General features: G+C 38.2%; 5 protein-coding genes across 5 annotated transcripts; 2 read left to right on the forward strand and 3 right to left on the reverse strand.

The window, feature by feature from the left end:
• The first annotated feature begins 1,527 nt into the window (after window positions 1–1,527).
• Window positions 1,528–4,642, forward strand: LOC130181517 (catechol O-methyltransferase domain-containing protein 1-like). The gene is made up of 7 exons (XM_056395781.1): window positions 1,528–1,684; window positions 1,785–1,903; window positions 2,608–2,713; window positions 3,409–3,527; window positions 4,014–4,068; window positions 4,160–4,293; window positions 4,412–4,642. Exons 1-7 carry the CDS (start codon window positions 1,630–1,632, stop codon window positions 4,562–4,564), a joined length of 741 nt encoding a protein of 246 aa, XP_056251756.1. The 5' UTR covers window positions 1,528–1,629; the 3' UTR covers window positions 4,565–4,642.
• Window positions 4,643–5,937: 1,295 nt separating this feature from the next.
• LOC130181501 (neurofilament light polypeptide) lies at window positions 5,938–9,365 on the forward strand. The gene is made up of 3 exons (XM_056395757.1): window positions 5,938–7,064; window positions 7,187–7,311; window positions 7,651–9,365. Exons 1-3 carry the CDS (start codon window positions 6,162–6,164, stop codon window positions 8,954–8,956), a joined length of 2,334 nt encoding a protein of 777 aa, XP_056251732.1. The 5' UTR covers window positions 5,938–6,161; the 3' UTR covers window positions 8,957–9,365.
• Window positions 9,366–10,584: 1,219 nt separating this feature from the next.
• Window positions 10,585–16,759, reverse strand: vdac2 (voltage-dependent anion channel 2). Its single transcript, XM_056395758.1, has 9 exons — window positions 16,602–16,759; window positions 15,157–15,228; window positions 14,990–15,039; window positions 14,136–14,288; window positions 13,961–14,013; window positions 12,693–12,920; window positions 11,934–12,084; window positions 11,789–11,846; window positions 10,585–11,577 (listed from the first exon to the last, which is right to left on the reverse strand). Exons 2-9 carry the CDS (start codon window positions 15,221–15,223, stop codon window positions 11,486–11,488), a joined length of 852 nt encoding a protein of 283 aa, XP_056251733.1. The 5' UTR covers window positions 15,224–15,228; window positions 16,602–16,759; the 3' UTR covers window positions 10,585–11,485.
• A 545-nt stretch (window positions 16,760–17,304) lies between these two features.
• On the reverse strand, window positions 17,305–20,263 carry LOC130181600 (CMRF-35-like molecule 4). The gene is made up of 8 exons (XM_056395918.1): window positions 19,702–20,263; window positions 19,245–19,544; window positions 18,902–19,010; window positions 18,535–18,632; window positions 18,345–18,376; window positions 17,836–17,883; window positions 17,629–17,691; window positions 17,305–17,474 (listed from the first exon to the last, which is right to left on the reverse strand). Exons 1-7 carry the CDS (start codon window positions 19,934–19,936, stop codon window positions 17,674–17,676), a joined length of 840 nt encoding a protein of 279 aa, XP_056251893.1. The 5' UTR covers window positions 19,937–20,263; the 3' UTR covers window positions 17,305–17,474; window positions 17,629–17,673.
• Window positions 20,264–20,811: 548 nt separating this feature from the next.
• LOC130181679 (CMRF35-like molecule 5) lies at window positions 20,812–23,455 on the reverse strand. Its single transcript, XM_056396046.1, has 6 exons — window positions 23,277–23,455; window positions 22,869–23,033; window positions 22,418–22,717; window positions 22,076–22,184; window positions 21,709–21,806; window positions 20,812–21,587 (listed from the first exon to the last, which is right to left on the reverse strand). The coding sequence occupies exons 1-6, from the start codon at window positions 23,320–23,322 to the stop codon at window positions 21,544–21,546; spliced, it is 762 nt and encodes a 253-aa protein (XP_056252021.1). The 5' UTR covers window positions 23,323–23,455; the 3' UTR covers window positions 20,812–21,543.
• Window positions 23,456–23,507: the final 52 nt, after the last annotated feature.

The following is a 23,507-nucleotide window of genomic DNA, read 5'->3' on the forward strand; positions in this document are numbered from 1 at the left end:
CTACTGCCACCTCCTTTGAAAGTCGCTCATGAATCACTGTGGTTTCTACTTCATTCTGGATGCGGTGTGACAGGCTTGATATTTTGTTGTGAAGCTGGACACCCTCTGCTGGTTGCTGACCCTCTGCAGAACCATCGTGTTAGGTGGGGTCTGCTTCAGGGTGGAGCTGGTGTGTTGTCAACATTGGTTTATTGCAATAAAAGGCTGTCAGTGATGTCAGGTGTCAGAGTGGTTTGGCAGGAGGTTTTCCTTTCACAATTCCACTTTTACTCTGAGGAAATAGAGATAGAGATAGCTGGAGATGTGAAAGTGAACTCAAATGCAACTACGAACTGTCTGTCTGTGCCAAAAATCTTCAGAGGGAGGGGGCATTATCAGCCCTAACCTTTGATCACATGCCACAGAATGAATATACTTCAGTCATCATGCTTTTGTTAGTTGTAGAAGTAATCTGCCATCATCAGTTACTGACTGTTTTTATACTAAATCAGCTCCACACTCATGGTACTTCATGTTTGACAGCTTGTACAGCCACACTGTGTCTCTGCAGTTACCTCCCTCCATACATGTTGCCTCTCTCTCTCTCCCGCTCTCTCTCTCACTTGACTCAAGACAGTTCAGTCGATGCTTGTGAACATGCAGCACTCCTTAGTACTCGACAACTGGGGTCAACTACACCAGAAAACGAACAAAAACAAAAAACTCCTTCACCCTCCTACCACTAAGTGGCAGCATTGCAAGATGTAAGTTAGTGAAAAAAATATATCAATACTGTACCATAACCTACCTATGTTAGGTTAAGTGTAAAATGAGGTTACATTTACTCCATTTTAAAAAAGAAACTAAAGCTGAAATATTTCTAGAACTTTATTTGAACAGTTTCATCATGACATACACCCTGTCAGAAATAGTTCTTAACGAATGGTGGATGCTTTCTGAAGCTTTTATCTAAAGCTTATTAAAAAAACGCTGATACTGACGTTTTTGTCTCTGGATACTGTTCGTAGTTGATTTTTATTTTTTACTGAGCACATTTAAAACAAACTGCAGCTCCATATGCTCACCTTTAGCCAAATGTGATGGAATTAACAACACAGTGAGGACAGTGTTGTCTTGTAAAATACATGAACTTTATAAAATAGCCCACATTTCACAGATATACAGCACAGAGTAATAGTGTAGGAGGATGATGAGAACAAACACAGATAAAACAGTTCAAAGTGTCTGTGTCTGGATTGCAAAATAAGTGACGTGCTTTTGAGATTTAGGGCTTCAGCAAATAGATACAGCAGCCTCATCGAACAAAATTTGGGTCAGTGTTGGTGCCTTTGTAAAAGAAGGACTTTTGTCGTTGAACTCTGCTGCGATTTTCAAGAATTTAAGTTACTTTTTAAAAAGTCATATATTGCTTAAGAAAAATATTGTTGGCCAATTTTTTTAAATGATGTTTATAACAAATGCCCCTACTTTTGCAATATAACAGAGAAATCAATAAGACGAACCTCCCTCTCAAAGGTTAAGCAAAACAAACACAGATGGTATTGTACAAAAAGGACTGACACAGATTCAGCACCTTCAAATGAAAGCTGTTCAACCTTTCTTTTAACAAAGACCGGAGCCCAGACCATAATGGCTGCAGACATTAATATGCTGTTTTGTGTTGGATTTGCTGTTGTATTAACAGGTATGAGACGACTGAGGAAGGGTGTGTAATCTGCTTGGTGGGAGAGATCCCTGGGATTGGTGATAACAGTAGTTGTTCTTCTGTTTTTCCTGTTGGTCAGGTGTGGGACAGTCTGCCTTCACTGGGAAGAGCCACAGCAAGGGAAAGGACGATCTGGTGCTGCAGTATGTAGTTAACAACTCTCTGAGGGAGGATCCGATCCTCACCAAACTCAGACTGGTAAGTAAGCCAGAGTCTCATTTGGAAACGAGGATGATAACTTAATCGCTGATTTCATAACACTTTGATTATTGTTAATTTATTAGTTGTCTTAGTGATACATCCCTGTATTGCTTACTGAGTGTTTCAGTGTTATGCTGCACAGCCTCTGACATGTTCAACCCAAAAGATCTCATGTTGCATCCAAGCTGATATCTTTAAATTGGGTCCCCATCAAATTCAGTTCAGGATTCTTTTGATCACCTTTAGTTTAGCATGGGCGGGCACGTTCCTACATTAATCTACATGCCGAAGCCACCAGCAGATTATTTAGGTCAGAAGGCTGGATGACCATCCTGCGCTCCAGGCTAAAAAACTAAAGATGATTGTGCCTTTGAAGTTGTTGCTTCTAAAACTTGGATTTCACCACCACGGGATTAAACTTCTCTGGAACACTCTGCTACTGCTTCTGTTTTTGTGCGGTATTTTCACTTCATTATCTTCACTTTGTATGCAACTACAATAAACTTTAAAGAATTACCACTATAAGAGTGAAGCAGTACAAATGTTTACCACTAGAGGGCTGCACAATGTTAAAGAACAGCACAGAGTCACTTCAGTCTAACAAGGTGATACCTCCAGTGCAAAGGAATATGTTGTTTATCCAATTACTCACACAATATAATGATTTATAAAGATGAAATGATTTTATATTTTCATTTCAGAGAACCCTTGAAGACCCATGGAGTGTCATGATGGTTGCCAGTGAACAAGCCCAGTTTATGGCAAATCTCATTAAACTGATCAATGGAACTAAAGCCATTGAAATTGGTGAGGTTATGTTAGGTTTACAAACACATTAAATGATAATCTATGGAAGCACCGAAAGGCCAAACTAATTGGATTTTTAGCCCCACGAAAAAACCCTCAATAACATCTGAATACCAAGTGTCCCACAGGTGGGACTGTGTATTTTAAAGGGCTTAAAGCAATTGAGATATATAATTGGGAAATTAAACTACTACTGAATACTGAATTCTGAAAATAATACCACTGACTTTATGAAACTAAAATATCTTACTCTGAAAGCCATTTATTGATAAGAGCCTTGATACTGAAGTTCGAATTTAAGTATCTGAATGAAAATCCATTTTAAGCAACTGACTTGAATATAATTTTTAGATCTGTAAATGACCAGTTGATTTCCAGCAACTTCAATTTAGTGTTTTCAATACTGACCATGTGAAAATAAGTTTTTGGAATTGCACAACCTGAAATTGCCAACTAGAAATTTTAACTAGGGCAATTCAAACCAAATTAATTTTGGAAGATTGTGATTCTATAAATTTAGCAGTTTTCAAATTTCAACGTTAACTTAGGTATTTGGTTGATTTTGAGATTCAAATCCACATAAGGCCTTTCTTTGCTCCCACAGGAGACTCTTATCTTTCAATCATCTTGAAAGGACTAAAACTATAATTCCAAGGTGACGTTTGTTAACAGTTAGTATTGTATTTATCCTGCAGGGATGTACACAGGGTACAATGCACTGAGCATGGCTTTGGCCATGCCAGAGAATGGATGTGTGGTGGCTTGTGAAATAGACGACAACTATGTGAACATCGCCAAACCATTTTTTAAAGAGGTGACAATTTTTTTTTCTCTCAACAGCATGACTTAAACTGAGCTATCCATAAAATGTTGTCTACGAGAGATAGAGGCAAATAATGTGAAAGTTAGGATTTGTTGATAAAACCTTACACCTAATCTAGAACAGGTTACATTACACAAGTGCATAACATCCAATTCCTGGCACTAGTGCAACGTTTAGATTTGGCACTTTGCAAGTTTAGTGAGACTGATTGTTGCCTCTGTCAGAGCAAAATTGTGCAGCAGACAGCACACTGTACATCTACCTTCTGTCAGTCCGTCTTCACAAATTGCTGCAGGCTGGAGAGAAAAAAGGTGTCCACTCAGGAAACTGTGTCACATAAAGATGCAAAGCCCAGCAGTAAAATCAATTCCTGTTTAAACCTTCCTTAATATTCTCTTTAAAAAACAATTAAAGAGGAAAAAATAGTTAAAAGCCCTGCACAACTAATTAATTCACTCAATGTAACCTTTTCTATAGGCTGGAGTTGAAAATAAGATAGATGTGAGACATGAAATAGCCATGAAGACATTGAGTAAGTGCTTTTATGAATCTCAGTCAGTGTTTCTGATAAAAAAAAAGGACTCAGTCATCATAGATTTTAATGTTGACCTCTGTTTCATCAGATGACCTAATAGCAGCTGGGGAAGCTGGAACATATGACTTTGTGTTCATCGATGCTGATAAATCCAACTATGACGGATACTATGAGAAATCGCTTGAACTCATACGAAAAGGGGGCATCATTGCAATTGACAATGTGAGTACACCTTACATGAGCAGGTCGAACTTCAGTTAGAGAATACATGCTGTGGTGCTGAGAGGAGAGAGGCATGTTTTCACTGTGAACAGAATGAAAAAGCTCTGTTGATTTGAAGGTGCTGTGGAGCGGAAAGGTGGTGAATCCTGCTCCCGACGACGTCACCTCCCAGACTCTGGATGCTCTCAATAAGAAGCTGCACAAAGACCAGAGGATTGAGCTGAGCATGCTCACTGTGGGCGATGGGCTGACCATTGCCATTAAACGCTAAAATCACCAGTTAAAAAGTTAACCTAATTTTTGTTAACAGCGCATTCATTTTGATATTAAATATAAGCATAAAACATAATATGTGGGGTGCATTGTCTTCTGTACTTTGCTGTCAGCCCTTTTAGCAGAGGAGTAAACATTACAACTTCCTCTACATCAGTCACAAAAGTGCTAGGACAAATACAATGTATTTATATACAAATAAATGTATGCTACACCTCAGGTTCAGAAGAAAAAAATCTAAATAAAACACAAAAAGTGGGTTCCGTGTCTTTATATCACAACATGAAAAATGTAGGCAGATGTGATCAGCTCTATTTATGGCCACACATTGTGACAACAACACAACAGCTCATCTAAATAACAAAATGATGCAAGTGGACTAAAGGGAAACTAAGAAGCTATAGTTACGCTCTTTAAACAGATATAAAGGTATTTTTAATTGTTTATTAATGTACAGTATTTGTCATCAATTATACCTTTTCCTGTCAAGACATATTTTTTATGTTTTACTATATTGTCACAAAGACTTAGAGCTGCATAACTACATTATAGTGTGCTATCAAGCATTTATTAAATGTTTATATAGTGCTTATAAATGTTAAATATGGGGACTTAAAGTAAAGTGTTTCTCATCTTCACCAGCTGCAGTGCTAAAGTGATGTACAAATCAATTAATCAAAGATTATAGTTTAATAATATAATATACAGTATTCTGAATAATTATTGCTTTTACTTTTGGTACTAAGTATATTTTGATGCTAATATTTTTGAACTTTTACTCAGGACTTTTGTTAGAGTAGGTATTTCTACACTGTGGTTTTGCTACTTTTAGGTAAGATAAGTAAAAGAGTGTTTCTTCAACCACTGGTAAAAATCTAAATATTTTCCACAAAAATGTTGTGGATATATAAATGTAAATATATAAGTACTTCTAAAGTGAAGTACTAAAATACAGTGCACCTAGCTTTTTGAGTAGGTTTACATGTATTTAGTTATATTCAACCACTGAAAACTCAACAACAACAACAACAACAACAACAACAACAACAACAAATAAATAAGTTTTAATTAAGTCAGTAAATCCTGCAGCTGCTGAAAGAAACACAATTGCTTCATGTCAGGCTGTTGTTCTGGATCAGGATCCCAATCTGCACAATACAGATAGCCTATAGATGGTTAGTTTAAATCTGCCTCTCTAGTTACTATGAAAAGTCTGTAAAGAACTGACACGTGGTTTAAATGACGTCATCTGCTCAAAGCTGTGGAGCAGGTTGATGGTGAATAATAATAATAATAATAATAATAATAATAATAATGGTAATAATAATAATAATAATAGTAATAATGCTGATGCTGCTGCTGCTGCTGATGATGATGATGCTACTGCTGATGATGATGATGATGAATTGTTTTGGGTCAGTTGATCCACGTCACTGGCTCACTGCGACAAAATAGTGAAGCTCTCATCATTAAACTATCAGCTGATGCTTCACCTTTCAGCACCGCGGACAGCTCCGTTCTGCAGACCGAGCAGATGGCGACGGTTATAAAAGCGCGCGTGAAGCGTCTCTGCACCGTAGACCCACACCGACAACATGAGGCGCAGTACGCCGCACAGAATCACTCAATATGAGGACTTACAAGACAAACCAAGACGTTCGGGGTTAGATATCAGTGACGTGATGAGGGGGGCCAAGCCGTTATCTGGAAAGTTTAACGAAAAGGAATTGATGCATGGCTTGAACGATCGCCTCGCAGGATTCATAGCGAAGGTGCACCAGCTGGAGCACCACAATCATCTGCTGGAGAGAGAAATCCAGGAGATCAGAGGGAAAGCGAAGCCCGCATCCTGCCTGGAGGAGGAGTATGGACCAGAGCTCAGGAGACTGAGACAGATGGTTCAGGATATTACTCAGCAGAAGCATCAGATTGAAATCGAGCATCAGAATTTAGAGGAAGAACTATCCAACCTGAGAAGACAACATGAACGAGATGCGCGTAGCAGATCAGATGCGGAGAGCAGTATTATGGTCCTGAAGAAGGACATCAATGACGCCTATCAGGCTAAACTACAGCTGGACAAAAAAGCGCAGTCTCTCGTGGATGAAATCCACTTCTTGAAGAGAAACCACGAGGTCGAGGTGTCAGAGATATCGGACCAAATCCAGGACCTGCAGGTGACCGTCAAGGCGCATGACTTTGGCAACCCCGGCGTCACTGCGGCACTCCGGGACATCAGGGCACAGCTGGAAGGTCATGCGGTGACCGACGTCCAGCAGGTAGGGGAAACTTTCCGATCTCAGTTTGCAAGATTAACAGAGGATGCTGAGTCCAAGAGAGAGGCTTTAAAAGCGACCCAGCAGGAGATTCAGGAGCACAGGAGACGCCTGCAGGCCAAAAACATCGAACTGGACTGCGCTAAAGGCGCCAGGGAAGCGCTGGAGAAGCAACTGCATGACGTCGAGGATCGCCACAAGGAGGAAATCATCCACTATCACGTAAGACCTTTTTTTTTTTTTGTCAGAACCAGAGAACGACTAATTAAAGGCTTGTTCAGTGTTCTTGCTAAGATGGTATCCAATAACTAACAAATGTCCTCTCCTCTCCTCTCCTGCTCCAGAACACAATCAAAGAACTTGAAAATGAGCTCATAAATTGCAAATTTGACATGTCTGGTTACCTGCGGGAGTATCAGGACCTATTAAATGTGAAGATGGCTTTGGATGTGGAGATAATGTCTTACAGGTGAGGTGTGCTGAATCTAGATGGGTTTAAAATAAAGGGACAACTCTCAGCAAACATTATTGAGGTGCAAAGATTATTGAAAATCTTAATTGTCCATAACTTTCCTTATCATCCACACTTTTCACCTTAACATTAACCTGCACACAATACTGCTGCAAATTTTCATAGTGCTACACTTTGGGATTCACGGTATTTAAATGGTCAATAATAAACCAGTTGAGCTCCTTGTTGAAAGCAAGAGGCAAATTTCATTCATCTGAAGACTAAAACTCTTTTAAATGCTTTTTGTTTGTTATTTCATTAACAGGCATTAAGATAAATGTGTCTCCTACCTTGCAGGAAACTTCTCTGTGGTGAAGAAGCTCGGCTTTCTGCAGTATCAGACACCCACATGTCTTTGCCCTACATCTACCACCAGTCCCCTGTTTACACCCTCCCCTGCCTCAGCCGGCCAGGCGGCCCACACAGAAGAGCAGAGCCCCAGTATAAGTTTGTGGAGGAGATCATAACAGAGACCACCAGGGAAATTGAGATGTCAGAATTTGAGGAAACAGGATCTGAGGAGACAGAAGTAGGAAAAGATGAGCAGGACTGTACTAAAAGAGATAGACAGGGCTGTGAGGAGGAGAAGGATAGTAAAGACAGTGGAGAGGAAGAGAGTGAGCAGATGTCTCACAGTGAGCAGAATGAAGAAACATCAGTAGGAGATTTAGTGAATGGAGGTGATGATGGGGATGGTGGAAGTCCTGTTGAGGTGGATGATGGTGAACAAAGTCAAAAAAGAAAAGAAGAGTCAGAGGAGACTGAAGCAGTTGACACTGAAGGAGACAATGGCATAGATAAAAATACTCAAAGCAAAGTGTTATTAAGTGAGAGCTGTGATGAGGATGAAGGTGAGCAACAGGAAAAAGTAGCTGAAAAGACAAAAGAAGAGAAAGAAGATGCAGTTCAGAAAGATTTCTCTCCAAAAGCAGATGATTTAAAACCAGAGGTCAGTGTGGAGGATGAACCTGTGAATGATAGAGAAGAAGATGCGCAGAAAGATTTTATTTCAGTCCAAGTGAAGAGGCCGGTTGATGAGACCTTGGCCCAAGTGTCTAAAGTGTCTAAATCAGACAAAATCAAAGAGTTGAGCAGTGCTGCTCAAATGCAAGATAAGAAAACAACAGATTTTACAACAGAGACAAAGAGCCCTCTTTCCACAGAGACAGACGAGCTTTCAGAAAAGGCTCGAGTAACTTCAAATACAACACTCAAGAGTGAGGAAAGGGAAAACATTCATGCAGAACAAAAGGAAATCAATAAATCTGAGGCTGCAAAAGGTGAGGACAAAGTAGCAAACAGCACTGAAGATCCTCGACATGACAGCAATAAAAGCCAAGATGAAGAGTTGTCGCTAAAATCTAATGTTAAAAGTCTCCCTGAAGTGGAAGATCAGAAGCCAATCAGTGGAGATAAGACTGAAACTGACCAAACTATGTTGTCAAATGAAAAGACAAGTACCGGTGCAGAAATCAAAGAGTTACATCAGAAGGGGGCAGAAAGCAGCCAGGCTCAGAAACCAGAGCTGACCGAAGGCTCAGAGAAAACAAATGATCCACAAGGTAAAGCTGAGAAGGTAGAGAGCAGTAAGTCAGAGAAATAAAAGAAAAACCAAACAGAGGTGATGTCTGAGGTTGCAGAGGATGTAAGGATGAGGGACATTTGCACCTTAAATTTAATAAGCCAGCAGTTGATATGCAAATGTAAGGGAGAGTGAAGCTGAAAATAGAGAATGGCTTAACTAATGCAAATGCAAATTCAAGGTCTAAGCTAAGCCAAGCAAAGAAAAGAGCTCCTGTTGCTGTAATGTCTCTTCAAACAGAGAGAGCATGATTCTTCTGTTTGCATCAGATCTGCCTTTGAACTTTAAAGCAGCTTGGGATGTATTCAAATCTTTTGACTCACCACATAAATATAATCATGAATGTAAATGATGCAAGGTAAATCCTGAATTTGCATTTGTCTTTATCTGCTTTGGTATGCGCTGACAAATAAATGCAATATGAAAATAATCCTGAGATTCCGAATTATGTTGTTATGTGTTGTTCTCTTGCAATAAGTCAGTCCACTAACTGTAGTGTTGTTGCTTTGCTTAAATGTGATTTCATTTTAGGTCCATACCATGGTGGCACTGTTTCCAAACAACCTCTATTCAACTGACAGTTTGTCCTTTAAATTAAAAAAACTACAACTGTAGATCATGATCAGATCATTGAATTAATCACAATAAAAATCATTTTACACATGGACCAATGGCAGCACCAATCCACACATACACAAAAAGATGTTTGGCAGTATGTCAAATGTTTTGTGACCATATCCAGAGGGCAGCTGCAGCAGGAGTCAGGATACAGATTATTTTCTGCTAAAATGAAGGCACATCAGGCATAGGTGGACTTCATGACTTCAATATAATAACTATATTTCCTATAATTTGTTTGACCTGTATGTGAGCAAAACAAATAGCTGATAGTTTTATTTTCATTCAAAAGTATGAATCTAGAAAAAGGGGTGAAGTGGATAGACTGATATTACAGACTCAGTTAATTTACTTCCATCTCTTCTGAAGGACTTTTGGTCTCCTCACTCCCAGTGAAGCATCGTTTGCTCACAGCAACTCGTCTCTAGATCATTAGTCTGTTATTATCTCGTGTTGCTTCTGAAACAGTGTATTAGCTGTATTGTATTTATTTTTTTGATGCTTTGTGAGAAAATGCGTTTGTCTGCATTTGGTTTTGTTTCCCTTATAACTTCCATTTCATATTGCAAAGATTTATCCCTACACACCTGAGCCAGGCGACTAGGTGGATGTGAGTGCAGTCACACCAATGTGTATAAACAAATATTCCTAAAACATCCTCCTTCCCAAAATATAACTTCAAGGTTGCAGGATTTTTGAAACATTTTTTTTCCTTTTCTTTTTGATGTACAAGCCTATATGCCAAAACAAACTTTTAAACTGTTCAAGGTTTCTGCTGTTCTAGGGTCCTTATCTTGTTTTGCATGGTCTTTGGGAAAAAAAAAAAAAAAAAAAAAAAAAAAAAAAAATTCTTAAACATGTCAGATAAGCTAGTAGATGTAACTCATGACTACTATTATATAAATTCCATTTAACTAGTAATTACATCCCACTCTGATTGAGGCTTCTACAGGTCAATATAAACCATACAAGCTAGTTAATAAGTTGTTGTTGTTAGTGACACTTCAATATCACATATTTAAAAGTCCATCTTTGGAGTTCAAAGACTTTATTGAAAATGTATACATACACATAAGGACCTCCAAGACTTCCTGTGGGCTCTCTCCCTCTCTGCCCGGAACAGGGAAGCACTTTCCAAGAGTGCATGCGTGCAACAGAGTTACACCTCTTTCGGACAATGATAGTTTGGCATTATTGTGAACATTAATTATGTGCCCCCAGTTGTCTGTTAGTACAGAATAAACAAAAACTAATTTTGCTTGGTCAGCCAAGTGAACAGGTTTCTCTCAAACGTACAGACCCAACCCAAAAACTGCCTTGTTTAAGGGAAGGTCACGTGTGCAGCTATAACAGAACATCACAAACCCCGATGGCCGACGCGAAACAAAACATTACAGAGTTTTAGTTTGTCCTTGTGTGCATGAACAGGAAGGGTGCAGCAGTATTTAAATAATAGCAGAAAAAGCCTAGTGTACTTAACAAGGTTTGCAAATGATGACAAAGGAATATCAGATGGTCATGATTGTAAAATCTGAGAGACGGTATGACATCGCTCACCACACAAAACCGTTACCTGATGGTCTCACATAAAACGGAGTGTCTGGGATTATCACAATAAAGTCACACAGAGTAGATGACAGGCAAAGGGATTGTATTGGATTTCATTATTATGGCAGTGCTGGACAGGAACAATGACATGATTTATAAATAGTACGCCACCAACTGTCTCTTGAATAGATGTAGCTACAAAGTAAAAAGCAACAAAGGTAAAATGACAGAAGCACCAACTTGAAGTAGTACTTAAGTTAGAGTTTGTTGTCGTAGCCTTTGAATCAATCTCTCCCCAGATATTCCCTTGCTGGTTTAAGTTGGACATACATTTAAGGCCAGATTCTTCTGATATTCCCTAGTCCCTTGCAGTATGAGGAAAGTTTAGGCTTCCAGTTCCAAGCCCAGACCCAGCTTGTGGCCTCCTGCGTTGATGTTCTTTCCATCGATCAGGCCAGACAGGGTGAGTTTCACGCCTGCACAGGCAAGAAGAACCAACATTAGCAAATTACATGTGCAAACACAAAACTCTGAATTGTTCAAGTCATTTACAGAAGTGGTGTCTGTAGGGATTCTAGAATCGAGAGTAAAAGTGTGTGGCAGTGTGTGTACCAAAATAGAGGTAATTAAATAAAACATTTAGTAAAATCCTTCAGCTGCCCATGAACCTGTAGGAAACCAACTTACCTGGTCTAAGGGTCTGGGTGTACCCAACGCCAACAAGGCTATTGTTGTTCACTTTAGCCTATGGGGGAAAGAAACATAAGTCAGCTGGTGACATTTTCTTTTGCCTCACTCACCCAACTCTGAATGCCTCTGCTGTACTACTTACACTGATGGAGGCATCCTTGTCCAGCTGGTACTTGGCTGCAATACCGAAGCGTGTGCTGTTGCTGCCAGCGGTCCAGGCCAGGTTGACTGCCGTCTCCAGCTTGTCGCTCACCTTCTGGTAGATGGAACCTCCAAACTCAGCGCCATCATTACTTCAAACAGCATAGGCAAAAGAGAGCTCTCAGATCTCATGCTACAGGAAACAATATTGTTCTATTGTCGGCATTCGTGCATTGCTGCAACAGGCTAGTTTTTCTTAACAAGTTGTAAATTGATAGCATATGATTGTATTGAATTAAACACTGAACATTTTACTGTTACAGCTTCAGCTTTGGCTGAAAGTTGATGTTTAACATCACTGCACTGCTGAATTAACGAATCCATCATTTTCCCTGTGACTTATTCCTGGACATCATAAAATAGACTTTGTTTTCACCCATACACCCATTCAAGGGGTTAATGAGTTTCATCAACTTGTAACAACGATGATAAAAATTGGTGCTTTTTCTTAATTGTGTCACAAAAAGTGTTTCACACAAGAAAACAGATTTCCCATTCAGTTTCTTGCTGGGTTAAACATGAAGAAGCTGCTGTGCTGCATTTTTTCCTTCAGGAAGTTAAAGCTCCTCAGGTTATATGTTTGTTGGGTTTTTGTGTCACATAGCAACCTACAGTGGGTTGTGCAGTTTGTTTTGTGTTTGATCTTTTGAACGTTTCATTTTCATTTTTTATGCAGCCGATGGTTTGCTTTTCTACTTACACATTGGTGTGCAGCTGGAAGTCTCCTGTCTTGTAACCGATGGCAAAGTTGTTCTGGGTCATCTTGGATTTGGCAGTGTCAAAGCTCATCTGGTATCCAGCGAGCCACCCCTCGTAGCCAACAACAGCAGCTCCATGGATGGTGGGGCCAGCGAAGTCAAAGTCGACATCACAGCCCAAGTTAACGTACTCGCGCTTGTAGGCGGTCTTAACTTTGCCACTCTTCTTGCTGTAGATGAGAAACATGGCTTTGGTCAACCTCAAATTGAAATCCAATTCACATCAGAATAGTAATAAAAAAAGGCATTTGTAACTTGTCAGGTTACGTTCCCTGCAGTTTAGCATAAAATAAATTTATGACTGCAAAGCCTTTATATTTAAAAATCTTGACAGTAGACCTCATGCAAATATATATATATATATATATAAAAAAAAAACATCTTAAATAATGTCTTACCTCAAAACAATAAAACACAAATTATCTTATTGCTGCTTCAAATTACAACACAAAGCACATCAACTGCATGCAATTCAGTCAATGTGAGTTTCTGTCACACCTGATTTAGACATTAGTGTCTTCTGTTTTGCTATGGTTCAAGATGTTTATTAAAAAAAAAAAAAAAAAAAAAAAAAAAAAAAAAAAAAAATTTATGAACAAATCTTGGGCCACTCATGGCCCATCCTCAAGGAACGCCAGGGTGCAGCGGCACGTACTTTAAGAACCACTGCAATATATTTACGATCCTCCAGAGATAATTCTACACATAGGCCCACTTTTAAACCAGCAGTTGGCTTGCTACTGGTGTTAATTTCAAAGTCGGAGAATGACACTACAGACTTGAACATGCTGTCTCAATGTAGCCACACAACTCCACCCTCACAAACTTTCCAACACTCAATATGAAAGAGGACATGCATCCTCTGGGCCATGTGCCATATTTCTTATGCGATTCCTCATGGGCACACTGGTACAACTTGTTTCTGCAATTCCTCCCTGAGAACAACAAACTGCAATACATCATTTAAGCAAACAAATGTGCAAAACCCAACAGCCAGTCACAGTAATGTGCTATAACAGACTAATTGCATACTGGGACTGGGGTCACATGTCCGGCAACTACACTTGTCAGAAGCATGTGCAGCACAGATCAGGTTGCCAAAATGACTCGTCTGGTGAGGCAATAGGCAGGGCAGGTGACATTTGTTAAGAGTTCAAGTAAAATTCATATGAAACCAACTTTTATTAATAAACTATCACTAGGATCTTACCCAGTGTTTGGTGAGAAGGTTGTGTCAAAAGTCAACTTCAGTCCCTTGGCAATCTGTGAGAAACAGAGAACACAGCCCATTTGACATTTAAAGCATTGAATGTTGTCCTGTCATGTGCAATGTATAAACACCTGTTAAATAACAGGTGCAGAAAATGTGTAAATCTTTTCCTAACCTGATCTTCAACAGTGATTTCTGTTCCCAAGGTGTTGTCAGTGTTCCACTTCTCAGTGAAAGTCAGACCGTATTCTGACCTCTTGTATTTAGTTTCCAGGCTACCTGCAACTTTGCTGGTATCAGTGTTGGAGGAACCAGATGTTTTGAATTCCTGCAAGAGACAATTTTAAAGAGATGACAAACACTCAAAAAATCTTCTAGCTAAGCAACATATTATTGAATGAAAAGAGACTCATTCAGTGCTCTCATTATATTTGGCAGTCAGTCAAACCTTGGCTGGGCTATTACTATTTCCTTGCACTGAAACCTAATAATCAAAAAGATGCGAGTAATCTAGAGAGCTGAAACAACTTGGTCATTGACAGAAAGGAAATGAGCATTTCTGAGGTTTGATTAGGTGATTTAAGAAGCCACAGTTAAAAGGTTTCAGCCTATCAAATGTGGCTGTGCACCTCCATTTGCTGTCACTGTAAATTGATTACCACTGGACTTAGGACTGTTCGTCAGACAAAACAAGCAGTTAAATGCCACCTTGGGCTTTAGGAAATTTTGAAGGATATTTAGAGAAAAAATGAATGATTAAAACCAAAAATGGATGGAGTATTTGTTAATAAAATGAATCCTTACTTGAAGTTGTTATAATCTACATGGTTGAGTGTTGTTAAAAATCAAGACTGGTACATTTCTTGTGAATGGACGTCATCATTCTGGGTGCCAACTTGTTACCTTTATGGCTGACATTGGCCATAAAGTCTTTCCAAAGCGGCGCCAGGAAATGTCATAAACAATTTGCTGTAAACTATGATGTAAGTTTTAGTTATCTATACTGAAAACACAAAGAAATGACCTTACCACTCCACTGGCTGACTTTGTCTTGACATCGAGCTTCACCAGGCCAAATCCTGAAGAGAGGAATTGTAAAGTAAAAACATTTCAGAGTTTGTCAACAATATCATATAGGCTTGGAAGAAGAAAAACTAAAACATCACAGTACTACTTTTAACCATATGAAACCATACCATAGCCTTTGTTGAAGATGTCTTTGGCAGACTTGCCCAGGTCAGCATATGAGGGAGGCACATCCATTGTATCTGTAGACAGAAGCACAATAAAATGCTAAAATTATTCTTCTCAACTAAAGTACATTTCCACCTGTCTGTGTCCAATTTTAAAGAAACCTAAGATTCATTATGTGGGCAAAAAAATTATACACAATAATTTTACCAGAATTCAATAAATCAATTTAACAGTTCTATACTAAGTGTTATTATATGAATAACACTGATTAAACAGAAGCAAATGCTAGCTGCCAGTGAACCTGTTAAGTATCAAGCTACTAGTCAAGTGTCTTTGTATGACATAACGGGCACCAATATTTGGGCTTAAGCGTAAGGTATCATTGTTTGTTATAAATGCACCACTTATGCCCTCAAGTATTGTATTCTGAGGTTGGAGTATATAAAAGCCATAAAGCTATGAACATATTGTGACAATTTTTTGTGCACAATCGGTATAAATTTGTTGTCAGGCTATATACTTCTTAATCTTAGATTTGTGTAGAATACATGCTTATATATAACATGCATTTAATCCACATCTGTTGAGTGGAAAGCTACAGCAGGCCTTGCACCAGTGGGTTTGACATTTATAACCCATGTCTCTCTAGTACCATCCTTCTGATAACCTGATAGTCTTTCTAGCAGCGCACACTGATCTGTGTCTCCTGTGCTGATCAGCTCATACTATAAACTGTGGGAAATACAGTCTTTGCTGCACACTGTCAAACCCCCTTCATCTGATATGGGATCAGTTTAATTTTATCAAGTTAAGGGCGGATAGGGCTGATGTACACACATGTCAAATCGACAATCACAATGTTGATTTCACTTTCAGTTAACACCCCAGGCACAGCCATAGCGTTACAGTGCTGCAGGTAGTCACAGACATGACAAGAGTCTGACAGCCGATGGACAAGGTTACTGAGTGAAACAGGAGCCATTTTGCCGCACCGGTGTGTGCCCAGATCAGGCCTGGCTCTTATTAAAACCACTCCTTCACGTGAATTGGCAGGCACAGCCAGGCGTGGCAGGGCACATGCCGGTGCCAATTAGCAGGATGTGTTAATCAACCAGTTCACTCGCATTAGCAGCTTACTACTGCTAACTAGGCCTTAGGCACGTTAACGAAAAGTTCACCCACATACATGTATTAAATTGTTAATAATTTCTTAGAGTAACTAACTAAAACACAAGCTGCTTTCTCAGCAGCATATGGACATATTATATGATGCAGAGTTGCCTTGTTTTAACTTGACATGTGTCAGACATAGCATGCCGACTGTGGCTAGCTTAGCTTCCAGTAATAGCCTGCAGAGTACCGGTGTGTTTAAAACACGCTCGAACACCGATTCTTGCTTGTTATTGAGTAGATTAACAGGGTCAGACTGAATAAATGGTTCTCTTACCAGGAGGAGACGGGGCTAGTGGTAAACTAAAGTGACTTTAAGAGAGATGTTCCTCACACCACACGGCCGAAGGAGGCGTCACCGGTTGGAGGGCGAGCTGAAGGAGACTGCACTGCAACGAAAGCCAGACCTATCACACCCCCGGCGCAGGACCCAGGGCGGCCACGAATGTGCCTGAGTAGAAATGTTTTTACGTCATACTATGGTTGCGTGCGTCATAGTGTTGGTTGTCAGGGTTGTGATGCCTGTTTGTTTGTTCATTGTATGTGTCATGCTGATATATTTTGTAACTATACACTTTTCAATAAAAAAAAAGAAAGGAAAAAGTGCTGGTTGTCATGGTGTCAGGTGAGTTAATCGTTATGTGCCATATACCTTAAAGGACAAAATAATGATTGTATTTATTTAATATGGCCGAACAGTACCCGTTTCTTAAAAAAGCTTAAAAATGTGGTTGTGCTTTAACACCACTTAAGAGTTGATTAATCTTCACTAGCCACAGTTTCAAATTAGGTTTCCCAACACTGCAAATAATAGTAAGTAATCTATAGTTGGTGCAAAGTCAGTGGACCCAAAGTTTCAACAGTAAACAGAAGTTTCCAAGTATGCTGACATGTGGCAGTAGTAATATAATATGTAATATATAATATAACATGTAAAATAAACATGAATTAACTTTCAATGGAATGAAAACATATGCAGGTAGACAATATGAGTTTATTTTTATGTATTATATAAATCAGGATTATAGAAAAGAAGTAGAAGAGTAGAACAGAGAACACTATATATTGCTTCAGTGCAGCTGAGGTGGATATAAAAGCACGGTGATGGTGAAAAAAACCAAAAAAACCACAACACCCTTGTCTTTTCAATCTGTTGAAGAAACAAAAGAAAACACAATGAGGAAGGAAAAGCAAAGTTACAATACATGACAAAAATTATGCAAGTTTTTGCAAAATTCAGTTACCAAGTAAAAGAGCACCATTTTGACTTGGTGAGAACAGAAGCCAAATGGGCTAATATTTACCGTTTGTCTGTTGCTTTAATCACACAACTTTATGTTCTTTGTACATCACTCCCTGCGTTTAACCTGTGGGTAAGAAAAGAGAAGCAGGGATATAGGTTTCTGCTTTTTATTAATTTCAAATCGGTTTAATTTGGTTAGTAGTGTGGATGCTCAAATAAGATAACATTTGAATAGCCTATGTGCACTTTAGTCTACATTTAGGGTTACCTCTTTACTGTATTCCTCAGCATTACTGTGTCTCAAGTCCTCTTCAGCCTGTGTTGAAGGAGCAAAGCAAATGTAATTTACAATGGAGCACAGTTAGAGTAGATTTCATGATAATCACCACCTTTGTGAACATAGTGAGCATGGGTCATTTAATGTCATTATTGTTAAATGGAATTGAGCCATCATTTTATTAACAATACCTGTCCTATACCTGTGCAAAATATCTATTGTTAAAAGTATCTATATTGTAGCTTCGTGATGACAGATATTGTCAGTTGAGTTCTGAAAGTGGTGTATTTTCTTAATGACAAAAATCTCATGACAAAACTTTTATCTCATACAAATATTAGATATTAATTTTCAGTGGTACAGTGTTTTATTGCATATACTCTTCTGGAGAGGGACACTTGAACTCTCTTAGATAAGTAAACCATCCTGACAGCACATCTTTACTGTGAGAACAGCCTTCCATGTGAAAAACTTATATCTAACTGTACAGAATATCTTACTTTTGCTGTGGTTGAATCTGCTTTGGTTCGTTCTAAACAAGAAACAGTAGAAAAATAAATAAAAAATAATAATAATTTATATATATATATATATATATATATATATATATATACATTAGTCTTCATTTCAAACAAAATATGTGAGAATAACTGGAATGTTGGACATGAATTTGATTAAGCATAGACTTACTGTATCTTCTGAACATAAACCAGATGAACAAGCCCACAATAACAATGAAGGTCAACAAGCTCAGACGGATGATGAAACTCTTTAGGTGAATGGAAAGACTGCAGCATAAATTTAAAGCACACAATGCAAATAAGGTAAGATAAAGAGAATTCTATTGTTAAAAAAGTCCTACAATGTTGTCTGAAGTCTGCTCATCTTGCTTATACTGTAATAGTTTGAGAAAATACTGAGTTCATACAATTAATATCAACATCTCATCTAATGTCTTTAAGAAATAGATTCCCTTATATTCCCTACATGTTTATTTTTTTTAAATCATAAAATGGCAATGTTCTAAACATTGTATGTTAATGTGAAGGCGTCTGACCTGTTCTGTTGAACTGTGGAAGGATCTTTGCTTGCGAACACAGAAGACTGATGCACAGGTTCAAGAGTGGGCGATATGTTAGTTGGACACTCTGTTGTTCTTGGAGCGCCTATAATTCAAACAACACATTGACTACCGGAGGGAATACCACAATAATGAACTCAAACATCAATTTCATATTAGCATTCAATTCAGAGGTTGCTTAACTTCACCAGTGTTTATGATTTCTTGTTGCTAATAACAGAATCAAATCAAAACATGTCGGATGGCTGTAACTAATTGACAAATATTTATCACTGAATACTTTTATATGTATACTTTTTAGTTTATTTAGAGTACTTACTGGTAGTAGGTGTCTCAGTAACAGTGACATGAACTGGCATCTGTAATTCTCCTTTAACACAGTAATACCAGCCGCTGCTCTCTGCCTTCAGTCCACTCATAGTCACAGTGAAAACATTGGGGACTGTCGCACGGATGGTCACATTTGTTCCATCTATTGATCCTGATGACCCTGTCACACAGTTCATGCCCAACCTACACCACCCCCTTTCTCCAGAGTTTCTATAGTAACAACTGATGTTTATACTCTCTCCAATAAATCCTGTAATGTCCTGATGATCCACAGAGAGGCTGGGTGTATCTTTGGGGAAAAACAAGTTCAAGAGAAAACTGTGGGAATCCTAATAACAATCAATCTCCATAGCAAAAAACGAGACCTTCCTTAGTTTTTCCTCCACATTGTTCAAATGTCACAAAGGATTTGAAATGTGCTTAAAGGTGCTTTAAGGGTGTCTTACCTGTGGTGACAGACAGGTGAAAATTCTGGCCATCATCTGCCCCTCCATTAATCTCCACAAAACACCAGTAATAAGTGTCTGTATTCATCAGATCTTTTATAGTCACAGTGAAGATTCTCTGTTTTTTGTCATCACAGATTGAAAACTTTCTTGAACTACGTGGTTGGTTTGTTTTAACTTCAACTAAGCACAATTTCCAGTAATATCCTTTACACAAGTATTTCACGTTGTTCATGTATTCTGAGCCATAGATACATGGGATAGTGATTGAATCTCCAGCCTTCACTGACACTTTACTGACTGTGGTTACACTGTGAACTCCTGCAGCAAGAACAAATGCAGCATTTTATTGTATAGCTAACAACATTCTTCTTTCATATTACCTGTCCATTAAACATTATTGCATTATTGCAGTTGTTTTAGATTATACACAATTGTTTCCAAATTACTTATGCCATCATCATCTTACAGGACCAGCTTAAATGTTAGTGCACGGAAAATGTGACTGTGACTGACCTGTGAGTCCAGTGAGGATGAGAAGAAAGCTGAGATGAGCAGTCATGTTGGTGAGTGGAGTCAGACAAAATAACACTGCTACTGCACTGATGGACTTATTCTCTACTTCCTTATTTTTACAAATTACGGGTTGCAGCTGCTTAATCTCCTCCTTTTAAGGCAGTTACATGAATTTAGTTTGATGATGATGCACATAATCACTTGAGCATAACCTTTTGAAAGTTCAAACAGAAATGTATTCCATTGTCCAAAGAAGCATGATTATTGTCATATCTTTTATTCAGTAATTGAATCTGCTGTTTCTGAATTCTCACTGATAATAGATGGCGTTAAACCACTTAAGTCAGAAAGTCACTTCCTGTATTTGGTCAGCTTGAGTGGCTTCTGGTGCAGACTGTTTCAACTGTTTCAACTGTTGCTCTTTCTCTGGCTCAATGTGTCAAACTGACAACAACAAATACCAGTCTTGCTTTTCTAAATTCTTGACTTTTAAGCATATATGATTCAATTCATGAGTTATATATTTGAGTTAGGTGACAGTCCTGTGAGTTCAGTGAGGATGAAAATAAAATAGTGGCACTGTATTGGTTAGGTGATGTACATAAATATCTATGCAGTTACACTGTGGTTTCAGAATAAAGTTTACAGTAGATTTAGATGCAAGGTCCAGTGGAAACAAAGTTTTAGAAGAAAAGATCAACACTCCATGGACTGAAATGCGTTCATTTATTTAAAACATGACAATAGCACGACATATAACCTTTTAGCCCATATGTATATCCAACACTAATAGAAATCATAAAGCATTGAAGTCTACTGTCATGAAGTAGATTCAAAATTACACTTCTACAAAACAAGTCCTCAACCTAAACATCCGATTACTGGCTGTGGTTACTATAATAACGGTCATGGCTTGGTTAGGTTGAGGCTCTAAAACCACTTGGTTTGGTTTAGGAAAAGATCATGATTTGGGTTAAAATAAGTTCTTCCTTAACATTAGACGATCTTTGTTGTCATGGTTACAATAATAACAACATGCAACCAAACCTCCTCCTGACGCATACTTTGTTGGTGTTTATATTACGTCACTGCACCTTCCCCTTTGCTCCTGTCATATTTATTATGGCCACTAGATGTCGCCTAACAACAAAGAATAACTATGGGTCATTACAACCTGCTGCACAAACGACCTATGGGCTCGTTTTTCACAGGACAGTTCTATAATATACTGTATGTCCAATGGTAGATGTTGTGAGGTTGTGGCTTTTCAAAGGAGGAGAAATAAAATGATTTTTATTTTCATGAGTGATTTTTATTTTTGAACTTTCAGTAACCACAAAGGAATCCGGTTGAATCTGCTTTGGTTCCATCTTAACATGAAACAGTAAAAAAACAAAAAAAAAAAACAAATATACATTAGTCTTCATTTCAAACAAAATATGTGAGAATAACTGGAATGTTGGACATGAATTTGATTAAGCATAGACTTACTGTATCTGTTGAACATAAACCAGATGAACAAGCCCACAATAACAATGAAGGTCAACAAGCTCAGACGGATGATGAAACTCTTTAGGTGAATGGAAAGACTGCAGCATAAATTTAAAGCACACAATGCAAATAAGGTAAGATAAAGAGAATTCTATTGTTAAAAAAGTCCTACAATGTTGTCTGAAGTCTGCTCATCTTGCTTATACTGTAATAGTTTGAGAAAATACTGAGTTCATACAATTAATATCAACATCTCATCTAATGTCTTTAAGAAAGAGATTCCCTTATATTCCCTACATGTTTATTTTTTTAAAATCATAAAATGGCAATGTTCTAAACATTGTATGTTAATGTGAAGGCTTCTGACCTGTTCTGTTGAACTGTGGAAGGATCTTTGCTTGCGAACACAGAAGACTGATGCACAGGTTCAAGAGTGGGCGATATGTTAGTTGGACACTCTGTTGTTCTTGGAGCGCCTATAATTCAAACAACACATTGACTACCGGAGGGAATACCACAATAATGAACTCAAACATCAATTTCATATTAGCATTCAATTAAGAGGTTGCTTAACTTCACAAGTGTTTATGATTTCTTGTTGCTAATAACAGAATTAAATCAAAACATGTTGGATGGCTGTAACTAATCACAAATATTTATCACTGAATACTTTTATATGTATACTTTTTAGTTTATTTAGAGTACTTACAGGTAGTAGGTCTCTCAGTAACAGTGACATGAACTGGCATCTGTAATTCTCCTTTAACACAGTAATACCAGCCGCTGCTCTCTGCCTTCAGTCCACTCATAGTCACAGTGAAAACATTGGGGACTGTCGCACTGATGGTCACACTTGTTCCATCTATTGATCCTGATGACCCTGTCACACAGTTCATGCCCAACCTACACCACCTCCTTTCTCCAGAGTTTCTATAGTAACAACTGATGTTTATACTCTCTCCAATAAATCCTGTAATGTCCTGATGATCCACAGAGAGGCTGGGTGTATCTTTGGGGAAAAACAAGTTCAAGAGAAAACTGTGGGAATCCTAATAACAATCAATCTCCATAGCAAAAAACGAGACCTTCCTTAGTTTTTCCTCCACATTGTTCAAATGTCACAAAGGATTTGAAATGAGAGATTGAAAACTTTTCTGAACTATGTGGTTGGTTTGTTTTAACTGCATATGAACAGAACTTCCAGTGAGATCCTTTACACAAGTATTTCACGTTGTTCATGTATTCTGAGCCATAGCGACATGGGATGGTGATTGAATTTCCAGCCTTCACTGACACTTTACTGACTGTGGTTACGCAATGAACTCCTGCAGCAAGAACAAATTCAGCATTTTATTACATATCTAGCAATATTCTTCTTTCATATTACGTGTTCTATATTATTGCATTATTGCAGTTGTTGTAGATTATACACAATTGTTTCCAAATGTCATTAAATTAAAAAGCTTGTGCATTACTTATTTACTAATATTTAATGACAAAAATTACTCATCATCATCTTAAAGGACCAGCTTAAATGTCAATGCACATAAAATGTGACCGTGACTGACCTGTGAGTCCAGTGAGGATGAGAAGAAAGCTGAGATGAACAGTCATGTTGGTGAGTCTGACAAAATAAAACTTCTTTACTTCCTGACTTCTCTGAATAAACAATTGCAGCTTCTTAATCTCCTCCTTTTAAGGCAGTTACATGAATTGGTTTGATGATGACGCACATAATCATAGTTACTTTACCTTATGAGCATAACCTCTTGAAAGTTCCAAAATGTTTTACAATAATT

This window comes from Seriola aureovittata, chromosome 14 (genome assembly GCF_021018895.1).
Source record: "Seriola aureovittata isolate HTS-2021-v1 ecotype China chromosome 14, ASM2101889v1, whole genome shotgun sequence".
In the NCBI taxonomy this organism is placed as follows: domain Eukaryota; kingdom Metazoa; phylum Chordata; class Actinopteri; order Carangiformes; family Carangidae; genus Seriola; species Seriola aureovittata.

Bases quoted from the DNA above. Each gene is read 5' to 3' on its own strand.
- LOC130181679 (XM_056396046.1), bottom strand. From the start codon at position 23,322: ATGACTGTTCATCTCAGCTTTCTTCTCATCCTCACTGGACTCACAG. The intron at 22,185-22,417 runs GTAAGTACTCTA...TTTGAATTATAG, and splicing joins TACTGAGAGACCTACTACCT to GCGCTCCAAGAACAACAGAG. The intron at 21,807-22,075 runs GTCAGAAGCCTT...TTTATGCTGCAG, and splicing joins TCCACAGTTCAACAGAACAG to TCTTTCCATTCACCTAAAGA.
- LOC130181600 (XM_056395918.1), bottom strand. From the start codon at position 19,936: ATGAACAACGTGAAATACTTGTGTAAAGGATATTACTGGAAATTGTGC. The intron at 19,011-19,244 runs GTAAGTACTCTA...TTTGAATTATAG, and splicing joins TACTGAGACACCTACTACCA to GCGCTCCAAGAACAACAGAG. The intron at 18,377-18,534 runs GTAAGTCTATGC...TTTCTTGTTTAG, and splicing joins GTTTATGTTCAGAAGATACA to AACGAACCAAAGCAGATTCA.
- vdac2 (XM_056395758.1), bottom strand. From the start codon at position 15,223: ATGGATGTGCCTCCCTCATATGCTGACCTGGGCAAGTCTGCCAAAGAC. The intron at 14,289-14,989 runs GTAAGGTCATTT...TGTCTCTTGCAG, and splicing joins CAAAGTCAGCCAGTGGAGTG to GAATTCAAAACATCTGGTTC. The intron at 14,014-14,135 runs GTTAGGAAAAGA...TGTTTCTCACAG, and splicing joins AAATCACTGTTGAAGATCAG to ATTGCCAAGGGACTGAAGTT.
- LOC130181517 (XM_056395781.1), top strand. From the start codon at position 1,630: ATGGCTGCAGACATTAATATGCTGTTTTGTGTTGGATTTGCTGTTGTA. The intron at 1,685-1,784 runs GTATGAGACGAC...CCTGTTGGTCAG, and splicing joins ATTTGCTGTTGTATTAACAG to GTGTGGGACAGTCTGCCTTC. The intron at 4,069-4,159 runs GTAAGTGCTTTT...CTGTTTCATCAG, and splicing joins AATAGCCATGAAGACATTGA to ATGACCTAATAGCAGCTGGG.
- LOC130181501 (XM_056395757.1), top strand. From the start codon at position 6,162: ATGAGGCGCAGTACGCCGCACAGAATCACTCAATATGAGGACTTACAA. The intron at 7,065-7,186 runs GTAAGACCTTTT...CTCCTGCTCCAG, and splicing joins AGGAAATCATCCACTATCAC to AACACAATCAAAGAACTTGA. The intron at 7,312-7,650 runs GTGAGGTGTGCT...CCTACCTTGCAG, and splicing joins GTGGAGATAATGTCTTACAG to GAAACTTCTCTGTGGTGAAG.